This window comes from Salmo trutta, chromosome 2 (assembly GCF_901001165.1).
Source record: "Salmo trutta chromosome 2, fSalTru1.1, whole genome shotgun sequence".
NCBI lineage: Eukaryota > Metazoa > Chordata > Actinopteri > Salmoniformes > Salmonidae > Salmo > Salmo trutta.
Window position 1 is genome coordinate 63,514,729 of NC_042958.1, and position 13,800 is coordinate 63,528,528.

General features: G+C 41.5%; 1 protein-coding gene across 4 annotated transcripts in view; it reads right to left on the reverse strand.

Moving 5' to 3' along the window:
* The window catches only part of LOC115160697 (breast cancer type 1 susceptibility protein homolog), a 39,539-nt gene that overhangs the window by 4,989 nt on the left and 20,750 nt on the right, over positions 1-13,800 (reverse strand). For all 4 annotated transcript variants that reach the window (XM_029710984.1, XM_029710974.1, XM_029710968.1 and 1 more), the window contains exons 15-18: positions 11,427-11,504; positions 11,209-11,249; positions 10,883-10,966; positions 9,442-9,499 (exon numbers count right to left, since the gene is read on the reverse strand). In XM_029710984.1, the coding sequence (XP_029566844.1) occupies positions 9,442-9,499; positions 10,883-10,966; positions 11,209-11,249; positions 11,427-11,504 (261 nt within the window). The remainder of the gene's footprint in view (positions 1-9,441; positions 9,500-10,882; positions 10,967-11,208; positions 11,250-11,426; positions 11,505-13,800) is intronic.

Genomic DNA, 13,800 nt, shown 5'->3' on the forward strand with positions numbered 1-13,800 from the left:
ATTCTGCCACTGTATCTTCCTACTGTCTCAGCCTATGTATCATAGTGTCGAGGCATATGCATTAACAGGTTATAGAACAAACAACAATTATCACAACACATGGGTTGTAATATAGATTTTTTTTCCTGGCTTGGCTTCTCCAGTGATTTTACCTATGCACCGCTACTGTTTGAAGCCATACGTGGTAATATCGCTCGGAGCTGATCCCTCGTCAGTATTGTGGAATAATTCTAATGTTAATTTGAATGAAAGCTGATCCAAGAGCAGCACTGCTTTTCCTTCAATCCTATCAGTATCGACACATGGTCTAACCATGCACTTAGCAAACATTCTCTCTACATTAAAAAAGTTGGCTTGAGGCCCTGATCATCTTAAGTAACAGTCGAACAAGAAGGCTGCTAAACCTCGTCATGGATAGGTATCAACTCCTTTTTTCACCAAGTCACTAGACTTAATTTCCTCCTTACATCCCCCCCCCCCCCCCAATCATCTTCCACATCCCCAAAAACGATTTAGAGCATGGATTCATTACAGGATTTGATAACACGAATGGGAAGAGAAAGGGAGAAAAGTAGAGGGGGTGATGGACGTAGAAGTGGGTTGATGGAGAGAGGACGATTAAGTAGAGACCCTCACCATATGTGTCAATAGGTTGGTAACATAGAACCCGTCCATGAAGACCACGTCATTTCTTGCTGACGTAGGTGTTGGCGGTATACCGGTATGATGTTGATATGGATTTTGCCATATGCTTCTACATCTGCATTGCTTGCTGTTTGGTGTTTTAGGCTGGGTTTCTGTATAGCACTTTGTGACATCGGCTGACGTAAAAAGGGCTTTATAAATACATTTGATTGATAAATTAATACATGTATGAAATAAAGCGTTTTTGTTTCGTTAATTTCAGTCGAGTTTCTTCTCCTAAAAACATAGCCTTTTTTTTAGCAAAGAAAAAAAACTAGAAGCATGGACATTACACGCAATCTGCCTGCCAATCAAAGTCAACAAACAAGCATGCGCAACTGCAGAGTAAGCGGAAATTGTGTGAAGTAAACTCCTTCCGTTAGCAAAAGTGCCCGAAAATCAAGCATCGAGAATTACTGACAAGGAAAACAACGCTATTGAGGTTGATTTGCAGGACGACGAGTAATTGGTTCGAAAAAAGGGGGCCTACTCTGTTGTTTGGAACTGGTTTAGCTTTATATCCGACCTCGACCAACAAACAGTACTGTGTCGACGCACAAGCCAAAAGGTGGAAACACCAGCAATCTTTTTCACCACCTGAAAACCCTGCATGTGCATGAATGTGAAGAATCTACCAGAACGCGTGCAACAAACCCCCGGCACAATTCCCAAGACATCTTCAAGCAAGACCCGCACTCAGCTATCACTCAAGGCATCATTCGTTAGTGGTATTCCCTATGACAAAAAGAGAAAGAAGTGGAATGAGATAACGAGTGCAATTACGTATCACATAGCGACATGGAACCAATTCAAACTGTGGAGAAAGACAGTTTCAGAAAGTTGATTCGAACTCTAGACCCAAGATATGAGATGCCGAGCCGTAAATACTTCAACAACACGTCTGCCAGAACTCTACACAGAATGTCGGGGCAGAGTTGCCAACAAAATCCGTAACGCTGCATTCTTCTCTACCACTGCCGACTTACGGTCAAGCCGGACCACAGAGCCATACATTAGCCTCACGATTCATTACATTGACGACAACTGGAAGCTGCAAAGCAAATGCCTTCAGACCTCTTATTTCCCAGACGACCACACCGGAGGCATAATTGCAGCTGGGCTGAGGGAGGCACTTTCATCCTGGGGCATGAAAGAGTCACGTCAAGTATGTATGACCACCGACAGCGAATCGAACATGGTCAAAGCATTGGAGCTGAACAAAATGGACAAGACTAGGGTGTTTTGGACACAGACTACACATTGCCATTGGTAAGTTTCAACATCCAAAAACAGCTAGGTACCAGACTGTATTCCTTCCTCAAATTATTCCACGGTTCCCTTGGCCAATAAATGACTACACCATCGCAAAACCAACCTAAACCCGAGGTGACCTCTGGGTATGAATTCATACGGTGAGAAGACTGGAACACTTTTTACACGCTCTCATCATCAGAGTAGGGGTGTACGAAATGAACAAAAAAGTACTATCACAATATTTTCCACTGTCCGTACTATAACTACATAATATCACGATATACTGTACATTTTTATTTGAAGTATCACTTTACTCACTTTGTTAACGTCTTCAGTCTGTCTTGTTTATCGTTTGTGTCGGTCTTCATCCACAAGTGGTGTGATGTTCAGAGAGTTTCCATCACATTGCTTGGCTATACCAGGGGGTGTCCAGCCCTTCTCCTGGACAACCACTGGGTGGCTCGTTTTGCGGAGTTATATTCGGTACCCTTTTCACATTAACGAGTCCACACAAACAGAGTCAAGCCGATGTACTTCCCTTCACTGTGCTAGCCTGGTTACGCATTCACCGTAGTGGCTGGGAAAAAAACGTTGTGAAAAGTTTGTCGCTATAGTTTGAAAAGGGTATAATGTTGCTGCTCAAGAATCAGGACAGACTGTTGGACAAGAAACATGGGGGAAGGAACGTTTACTGAAAACAATATATTTTGTGGATCTAGCCAAGAATTTGTTCACTTCAGGAAGACAAACTTAATTCCAAACATTACAAGGTTAGAAACAGAAATGACATTGTGTATAAATCAACAAGCTACACATAGGAAACCAACCACATCATTGATGATTCTTTGCTTTCAGGGCTTGTGTTCACAGCACTTTGTAATTGCACTCTATATCCCGGTGAAGGAAAAGAAAAAAGAAAAAAAAGAATCTGCACCAACAAAGTGGCACTTGTAGACAAACTCCAAGTCTCCAGCGCAGCCAGTGCAACCAAACCCACATTCATTTAATTTCTTACGTTTTATTCATACTTACCAGACTGAATAAAAGTTAAGTCACAGATAAATTATCTTTTGCAATAACAACCTCGTTATTCAATACGCAAAAAGTTGAACATTTTTTAACTAAAAATATTTTCTACTTCAAGAAAATCCTCATTTGGGGAAAGCCAAGTAAATGCACATAGAGCTGATATAGATTGCACATGATACACAGTGGAAGCAGGCAGGTAAATAATAGATGAAGATCCTGTTGAGACATGTTGCCGAGAACAGACTCCAGTTGTGTACCCTCTCCACGTGAAAGAAAGCCACAAACGCATGCATGCACACACACCCGCTGACACTAGAGACATTTAGCACGTAATCTAAAGTAGGGGTTCTCAAAGTGGGGTCCACGGACCCCCAGAGGTACTGCGGGGGGTCCACCCCCTCCGTTTAAACAGATGAAAGCATTTTGGAATAAGTAATACGATGTAATATTGGTGTTCTCAACATGGGCCTGGGAGGCTCACAGGGACATTGGTATTCATAGTACTCCACCAATTATTTGTATTTTTTAATTTAAATTAGTGTAACTGTCCAGTGAAAATCTCACTTTTAAAAGTTAATATTCTGTTAACTCATACCCAAAATGTTGACTCATCCTATAGTCGTATTGGTGGCCAATGTTCCCTCTAAGCTTCACGGGTGAGCGGCCATGCACCTCCAAGACTGCCTCGCAGAAGAAATGCCTGGTCGCGCCGAGGCGAAAGAGATTGAACGTCACCGAGTTCGCCCCATTACTTTGCACTATACAGAGCAACGTTTTTTTTCTGTGATCCAATCAACATTATATCAGCCCCTTTTCAATGCAACAAAGCTAACTTTTCAAGATTGAGTTTGTGATTCTGTTGTAGGCAGAGTCAGAGTGCACCCGAGTAGAATTATATTGGTGAGGATAGCCCAGGAGTGGTCTTTCAAATCACCCGAGAGTGAATGTGCTTTTCAGATCAGAGCCACGAGTGTGCACATTTTTTTATATTTTTTGAAGTTATTAGTCCAGTTATAGATAAGTATAGGTCAGCAATTTGGAGTTACTGCTTCCTACAAGAGCACAAGTGTAGGCTACATTTCTTTGAAAAGCCAGTCAGGTAATAACCTTATGTCTTAATTAAAAGGCTCAGTGTTGAATTGAATATGCAAATAAGCCCATAGGCAGAGGGTAGAATACATTGTCTAATTCTCTGTATGGTAATAATAATAATAATAATGACTTTTATTTTGTGGTTTCTTGCATCATACAACACAATACAATTTACAGTCACCTATTTGGCCCATGGTGTTACATTAATCAATGTCAAGCCCTTCATAATGTTTTTAAAAATATATATATTTGTCTCATTCAATGTATGCCAGCATTGAACACCACATATAGGCTACTGTAGGATGTCATAGAAATCATGAGCTATTTCCATGTAAAAATGTTATGGGATTTGCTTAATTAGTTTTGTTGGTAGGCCTACATTACGCTCAAATAGTAGCCAATATACTATTGTGGTTGTCTAAAACTGTCAGGGTACAGCCTCAGTGTCTACTGTAAACGCATGCCAAAAGATGGAAAAAAATTAAGAATGTTCAAGTTTCCGCTCACAAGACCTAATATTTGCTCAGTGTCCCAAAAAATGTACAGGGAACATTGTTCGTGGCCAAAGCATAAACTTGAAAAAAATAAAAATCAAGAGACAAGCGTTTAAAAAGTGCTTGTAATTTCCTAATTGAGCTGGCCAATCAGCGGTCTACTTGTATTAATATTCTTAATGACCGGTATATGCCCACACCATTCTGTTGTTGGGGTACTCCCACATCATTCCAACGGAATATGAACTCTCCTCTACCTCTTCTGAACAGTGTCTCTTCTAATGCGGAGTGGACAGAAAGGACAAGATATAGATAACCTTCAGTCTCTTTCCATCAGTGTTTGCCGCTTATCAAATTTGTGATGAAGGGAGAAGATTGAACCTCAACCTCCAACTACCTACAGTGCCTTCAGAAAGTAGTCACACCCCTTAACTTATTCCACTTGTGACTCGTTTCAGGAAACTAAGCTTATGTCGCACGTCACTACTTCACAGGAGCACCATTTGAAAATATATATATATTTTTTTTTAAGTTATCAAAATGCATTTTTGGGCAGTAATACCTTCTGGAACATGTGAACTTTCATGTGCCTTAATAACAAACTTGTATGCCATCTGTAAATACAAATACAATTGTTAAATTACAAGCCTAGTTGGTTAAGCCCAGGGAAAAAGACAGCAACCTTCCAGCTAGCCATGATTGGCTGAGATATTGAGTGGGCAGGACATGCCGCGAAAGGAGTTCGGATTGGTCTGCCATGTAGCATGCTTCTGTCCATAACATGAGCTGGTCAGTAGGTTTTAGGTAATCCTTTCTAAAGCGGCTTTATTTAAAGATATCACGTAGTAGAACTGCTTAAGTGTTGCTCTCCACTTTCTGGAGGACCGAGTTGAGTATGATAGCTAAGGAGATGGAAAAGATTCTGGCGTTTGATTGCAAATATGCAGACGAAGTCGAAAAGAGAACACACAAAGGCTGATGTATAAAACAAGTCTACGGATTACATCTTCAAACTAAGGGCAACCATGGAATCCGTGACAGAGAGAGAGAAGCGTCCATCCATGTACACAGGTAAGATAGTCTAGCTAGCTAGCTAGCTAGCTACATTTTCAGATGTGTGACCCGATTCAGAAAACTAGGCGTATGTCGTGGGTCACTACTTCACAGGAGAGCCGTTTTAATGTAAACGTTTTTTGGCAGAAATGCCTTCTTGAACATGTGAACTTTCATGTGCCTTAATAACAAACTTGTATGCCATCTGTGAATATGAATAAAATTGTTAAATTACAAGCCTAGTTGGTTAAGCCCGAGAAAGTCAGCAACCTTCCCGCTAGCCATGATTAGCCGAGATAATGAGCGGGCTGGACATGCCAGATGAGTTCGGATTGGTCATATAGCACGCTTCTGTCTTTTTGAGCTGACCAGTATGTGTAGGTAATCCTGTCTAACGCGGCTTTTGTTTTGTTTTATGTATCGCGTACTAAAAACTTAAAGACTCCACTATGCAAGTATCCATTTCAATAGAAAGTCACTGCAACAACTTTTTCATAGCACTCTCATTTGAGTGTGCCAGAGCGCAGAATAACTGACAAATTTACAAGCGCTCAACGCCCGTTGAATATGGCCGGTGTCAGTAAACGTCGGCAAAAAAGACCAACCAGCTCTGCTAGGGCAAGTAAATTGGTTAGAGTGAGCTGTTCTGTCTTTTGTGTCTGGAATTAGGCAGCAAGCTAGCCAACGTTAGCCAGTTAGCATGTGTGCTTGACTGCTGTTGTCAGGTCAGAAAGCTCGGATCAACCCTACTTTTTGGCCAGAGCGTCCAGTGTGCGCCCCAAAAGCGAAACGCTCTAAATTTACAAAAACGGCCAATCTGACAACACCCAGAACATACTCTGGCACTCCAGATTAAATTTACGAATACACCTGTAGTATAAACCAGCCTTTGGTCTTGAAATCTTTGGTTGTTTAGTACATAGCCTCACATATGAATCCTTAAATGGATGGGTGGTCCTAAAGCTTAAAGAAGGTGTGAACGATACTGAATGGGTGTAGACAAACAAGAGTTCTCCAGTTTATCAACTTTCAAAGCAGAATTACTTTCCCTATTGTTCCTCAACTGTAGTGTATGATATACAATTTGCTAGCTCTGAGTCTCTACTTTTAACCAATGTAAAAAAACAACACCATTTGGCCATGTACTCTTATAATCACCACCCGGCACAGCCAGAAGAGGACTGGCCACCCCTCAGAGCCTGGTTCCTCTCTTGGTTTCTTCCTAGGTTCCGGCCTTTCTAGGGAGTTTTTCCTAGCCACCGTGCTTCTTCATCTGCATTGCTTGCCGTTTGTTGATTTAGGCTAGGTTTCTGTATTACACTTTGTGACATGTGCTGATGTAAAAAGGGATTTATAAATAAATGTGCTGCTTGCTTGCTTCAAATGTTGCTGCCTAAGACCGAATTGAGCCAGTCGGTCACATTTTGTGTTACAGCCCGAATTCAAAATGGAATTAAATATATGTTTTTCTCACCCATTTACACACAGTACTCCATCATGAGAAAGTGAAAACATGTTTTTAGAAATGTTTGCAAAAATATCTAATTTACATTAGTATTCATTCCCCTGAGTCAATACTTTGTAGAAGCACCTTTGGCAGCCATTACGGCTATGAGTCTTTCTGGGTAAGTCTAAGAGGTTTCCACACCTGGATTGCACATCATTTTCATATTCTTTTCAAAATTCTTCAAGCTCGGTTGAATTGGTTGTTGATCATTGCTAGACAATCATTTTTCAGGTCTTGCCATAGATTTTCAAGTAGAACATTCACTGTCTTCTTGGTAAGCAACTCCAGTATAGATTTGACCTTGTGTTTTAGGTTATTGTCCTGCTAAAAGGTGAATACATCTCCCAGTGTCTGGTGGAAAGCAAACTGAACCAGGTTTCCTCTTGGATCTAGTGGTTTCCTTCCTATCCGGCAACGAAGTTAGGAAGGACGCCTGTATCTTTGTAGTGACTGGGTGTATTGATACACCATCCAAAGTGTAATTAATAACATCACCATGCTCAATGGGATATTCAGTGCAAGATTATTTTTTTTATTTTTTTTACCCATGTACCAATAGGTGCCATTCTTTGTGAGGCATTGGAAAACCTCCCTGGTCTTTGTGGTTGAATTTGTGCTTGAAACTCACTGAAGGACCTTTCAGATAATTGTATGTGTGGGGTACAGAGATGAGGTAGTCATTCAAAAATCATGTCCATGCAACTTAGTATGTGACTTGTTTAGCAAATGTTCACTCCTGAACTTATTTAGGCTTACCATAACTAAGGGGTTGAATACTTATTGACCCAAGACATTTCAGCTTTTCATCTTTAATTAAAATTGTAAACATTTCCAAAAAACAATTCTACTTTGGGGTATTGTGTGTAGGCCAGTGAAAAAAAAAAAAAATTCAAGCCATTTTAAATTCAGGATGTAACAACAAAATGTGGAAAAAGTCAAGGGGTGTGAATACTTTCTGAAGACACTGTACTAAAAAGAGTCTCCAAGAAGAGTGAAAGTTTACGTCTTAAGACAATTTAAAAATGTTTAAATGTTTTCAGACCTTTGGCACCAACTTTACTCCACAGTTACCCCTAAGGGCAACGAATTGCTGTATAATGTTCAGGTAAGTGGCAAAATAAAGGAAACACTTGAGTAAATGAGGGATACAAATTATATTGAAAGCAGGTGCTTCCACACAGGTGTGGTCCCTGAGTTAATTAAGCAATTAAAACATCCCATCAAGCTTAGGGTCATGTATAAAAAAGAAAGTGCCCAGGTGCCCATTATTGGGTCTACCATGGCTAGAAAAAGTTATCTTAGTGACTTTGAAAGAGGGGTCTCAAAGGAGCACAGCTGGTTTAAAGGGTGTGTGTGTGTGTCAGTCACCAAATCTCAACCTAATTAAAAACACTTATGGGAGATGAGTGTGAGCAAGACAAAGGAGATGATCGTGGACTACAGGAAAAGGAGGGTCGAACAGGCCCTCATTAACATTGACAGGGCTGTAGTGGAGCACGTAGAGTGTTAAGGTCTTTGTAGCATGGTTTGAGATCCAAGCTGGTTGTTAAACTCTGGCTATGACTCATCCATAACTTTCAGTCAGTTCTCAACCCTCCCATAGACTATCTGCACATTGCAATTTTTAACCATTCAATAAATTGACAGGCACAAAACAATGGGCTTCAAACTGTTCCCAATGTCAGAGAACTACTCCTCTATGCCAGAGTGTGTGTGTGTGTGTGTGTGAGTCCTACAGTTCAGTGGTAAATGAGGGGGACTGGGTAGACAGAGGAGGATTCATTTTCTTGTCTCTAAAGAGAGCGGTACCACCAGGAGTCCTGGGGAAGCTTTCCATAAATGAAGGCCACCTTGTGTTTTTCCTGACATCCAGGCTTCTTCCTTTTTGCCTTTTCACTTTTTTCCTTTCTTTAAAAAAAGATATATCTATACACAAATTAAAACTGCATTATATATAAGATATATATATATATATCTATATCTATCTCTTGTTCCATTAGCCAACGTTCCCAAAGTTCAGCCAACTAGCTGTCACCTGCAAAAGGCTCTAGGGGAAACTGATGATACTTCTAATTTAAATGGGCTTCTATTTTGAATGAGGGTGCGAGTAGAGAGAGTACTGTATTTTTTCACAAAAACATTAAACATCCACCATTGTCAAATAAATCAATGGTATTTTCTAAAAGAAAAAATTCAAGCAAACCTAAAAAAAAAAAATAATTTTAAAAAAAAGTAAGTGTTCCATCCTCAACCCATTTCTTGGCGAGGTGAGATTGTGTAGTATGGTCTGTAGTGGGTTGTTTTCTGGTTGGCGTTGCAGTTACTTACCAGTGGTCATATCGGTGAAAGGGCCTTGGAAACAGATCTCGTAATCCTTCATCAGCAGCTAGGGAGAGAGAGAGACGGGAGCTCAGTTTAGATTTTGTAAATTCAGGAGATAAGAACTTCCAGGTGGGGCACAGAGGCCCAAAGCAACGTCCAGGTCCTGTGGGACCATAACGTTCCATTGAAACCAGTGGAGCCAAGGTTGGAGGGAGGGGGGGGTCCACCCTGCCTATACAATGGTAGGGAAAACACTGTATTAAACCAAAAGCACTAACTGCTTTTGAATCCAGTATGGTGTCAAACAGAACATGGGGCCAAGAAAAGGCTCAAGCTGTACAGAATTCTCCATGGTAACATCCATGCTTTTGGTGAAGTGCACAGCCAGTCAGGCACATCTCTACTGTTTACTGTTAATTTAGGCCTATACATGGAAAAAATATGTATCTCATGAAGTACTTCATTATCAATAGTTAACATTTGTCCAAACAATAAAAGTTATTTATAGCCAGTCAAGCCATATAAAGCGACAACACTGATTTCACATCAAAGCCTAGGCTAATATCCACGATTCGGTTGGATGGTACCGTTTTAGAAGATAAAGCTCCAACCTATTTGACTGAGAAACGCTCAATCTCAACACTTCGGTCTCCATCCATAATGATCGTTAGCCCGCGGTGGCGGTCTGATGAACAAACGTCTCGCTTACATATTTCTCAGACACCTAATGCCCTTCAGGTGGAATTAAAACAAGGACATGATAACACACACACACACACACACCCCCCCCCCCCTCCCTTTCAACCACCTCCCTACCACCCACCATGCCACTCACATCTTGCAATCAGCATTCTGGTGACAAACGCCTAGAATACCAATTTATCGGTTTGACTGTCTGTCTTGTTTCGTCTGGCGACAGAGAGCGAATATGAACACGGCAGTCTGTCTGAAGCCATCAAGGTGGGGAGACTGTAATCGGGTCCTTCAAATAGGCCTGAAATTACTGGTTAATTCAATTAGGGGCCTCCTCAAAGCAGCCAATAATACCAACATGACATCAAGCCATTTCAAATTTTCCTCTTGAGTTGCAAAGATTCCTCTGATGCTGCTTTCAGGTCTGGCCCCAATCCAAAAGGAGACGAAAGCGCCATGAGAAAATGGGTTTGACTTTTTAAAGCAGGACTAGGCGTGTACTCCAAGATGACATATCTAGTGGTTTGAAGCAGGAGATCAAAGGATCTGTTCAGCAAAAAGTTTTTAAAAAGTAAAAGACTGCACACATCTTGTAATATGGGGGTGTATTAGTTTAAATGCAATATGGGGTAATGAGTTGTAATAGAATACCTAGGTGTACATCTGGAATGGAATAGTGCAGGTGTGATATGGGGTGTAGCATGTATTATGGGGTGTAATAGTGAAGGTGTAACAGTACAGGTGTAAAACTTACACTTGTGTCCCCTGTGGTCCGTGCTCTCATGGGCCCTTGGTGGTCATGTCCGTTCACAACGTCTCCTCGCACCTCAAATGACGTCTGCGGGGGTGACGAAGGGTTAAAATATTCTTAATAGGGAAGTCGGTAGTATCATTTGTCATTGAAATGAAAAAAAATGTTTTTTTTACGACCAAGACTTTGGAAAAATAAATTACCAGGACATTACCAAGAAAAATACAAATTAAAATCCATGCTTCACAAACAGAGATTAACTCAATGGGAAACATATGGAATATACTAGAATCTACTCTTGGAATATGACATGCAAGCAGAGAGTGTACCTCATTTAAGACTGTCCCTTGTTTGAAGCACTCGGAAATCCCTGTGGAGTATAGGAACAAAAATAATGCTTATATTCGGCAACACAAACAATCCCCATTTTCCTTGCTCTGTGTTACGTAAGAAACCTTCCATTCCCTGTGGTTTCACATTAACACTGGTTTCCCTAAATCTTTCTGTGGTGAGGTGACAAATTACAGTGACGGAACTCTGAACTCACACTGGAAGCTCACCACCCACTTCCTGCCTGCGATGCCCAGGAAGTACTTGAGCGTGCGCTCACACACCAGATCACCATCTGTGACGGACAGACAAACAAGAGGTAGGGTAGACGTGAGAAAACATACACATAGTACACACAAATCACAACTTCAATGAATGTCATCCATAGAGTTTCATAAAAATGGCCTCAAAACACTTCGTTAATCTCACCCAATGAAATCACTGTTCACAAATACTTTGTTGCCATGTTGGGGTTTTGTGATTTGATGACAAGATTTTCAAAATGACAGTAAGATCATGAACTGAACTTGGAAAACCAGCAGTAAATGGCAGCGCAGAGCATCAAACCGGAAATCCATAGTCGTATTTTACAGTCACAGTGGAGTACGAGTCAGCATTCTGTGGGAAATGAATGCTTCACCGCATGTGATCCACAACCAGGTTAGAGAGACATCACCGGACTTCCTGACATACTTCGTCAATCTGCGTAATAAAGCTACACCTTTATGAATATGAAGTTACACTAGATATCAAGCATGCGGTGGTTGACAGTGCAGAGTAGACAGCTGACCCACGGCAATGAGCGCGTAGGCGAGAGCCCTGCTGTGATCTTAGAGATGGTGCCTGGAGCTTCCTGTCTGGTGGTTGGCCGCGCACACACACACGCACACACACACACACACACACACACACACACACACTTTCCTATCAGTAACAGTCTTGTCATCGGTTAAGTCTGTCTCAATCCACAACCATCTGCAGTGCATTCGGGAAGTATTCAGAGACCTTCACTTTTTTCCACATTTTGTTACGTTACAGCCTTATTCTAAAATGGATGAAATAGTTTTTCTCATCAATCTACACATAATGCCCCATAATGACAAAGCAAAAAATCACATTTACATAAGTATTCAGACCATTTACTCAGTACTTTGTTTTAGCACCTTTGGCAGCGATTACAGCCTAGAGTCTTCTTGGGTATGATGCTCGAAGCTTGGCACACTTGTATTTGGGGAGTTTCTCCCATTCTTCTTTGCAGATCCTCTCAAGCCCTGTTTGATCGGGTTCAAGTCCGGCCTCTGGCTGGGCCACGCAAGGACATTCAGAGACTTGTCCCGAAGCCACTCCTGCGTTGTCTTGGCTGTGGGCTTAGGGTTGTTGTCCTAATGTAAAGGTGAACCTTCTCCCCAGTTGGAGGTTGGAGAAGGTTTCCATCAAGGATCGCGCTGCACTTTTCTCTGTTCATCTTTCCCCTCGATCCTCACTAGTCTCCCAGTCCCTGCCGCTGAAAAACATCCCCACAGCATGATGCTGCCGCCACCATGCTTCACCGTAGGGCTGGTGCCAGGTTTCCTCCAGACATGACGCTTGGCATTCAGGCCAAAGATCTCAATCTTGGTTTCATCAGACCAGAGAACCTTGTTTCTCATGGTCAGAGTCCTTTAGGTGCCTTTTGGCAAACTTCAAGCGGGCTGTCATGTGCCTTTTACTGAGGAGTGTCTTCCGTCTGGCCACTACCATAAAGACTGGTGGAGGGCTGCAGAGATGATTGTCCTTCTGGAAGGTTCTCCTATTTCCACAGAGGAACTCTGGAGCTCTGTCAGAGTGACCATCGGGTTATTGGTCACCTCCCTGACCAATGCCCTTCTCCCCCGATTGCCCAGTTTGGCTGGGCGGCCAGCTCTAGAAAGAGTCTTAGTGGTTCTAAACTTATTCCGTTTAAGAATAATGGAGGCCACTGTTCTTGGGGACTTTCAATGCTGCAGAAATGTTTTGGTACGCTTCCCCAGATCTGTGCCTTGACACAATCCTGTCTCGGAGCTCTACGGACAATTCCTTCGACCTCATGGCTTGGTTTTTGCTCCGACATGCACTATCAACTGTGGGACCTTATATAGACAGGTGTGTACCTTTCCAAATCATAACCAATCAATTGAATTTACTACAGGTGGACTCCAACCAGGTTGTAGAAACATCTAGGATGATCAATGGAAACAGGATGCACCGGAGCTCAATTTTGAGTCTCATAGCAAAGGGTCAGAATACTTATGTAAATAAGGTTTCATTTAAAAAATATATAAAAAATTATACATTTGCAACATTTGCAACATTTTCTAAAAACCTGTTTTCACTTTGTCATTATGGGGTATTGTGTGTAGATTGATGATCATTTATTTATTTTTTTAATCCATTTTAGAATAAGGCTGTAACATAACAAAATGTGGAAAATGTGAAAGGGTCTGAATACTTTCCGAATACACTGTTAAGAAGTCACCACATTGAGTGCAACATGTCAAAGGCAGGGTTGTATCCATTAGTGCACATTGTAGCAAAACATTTTGCAACGGAAACCAAAAACAATTGTTTCTTAT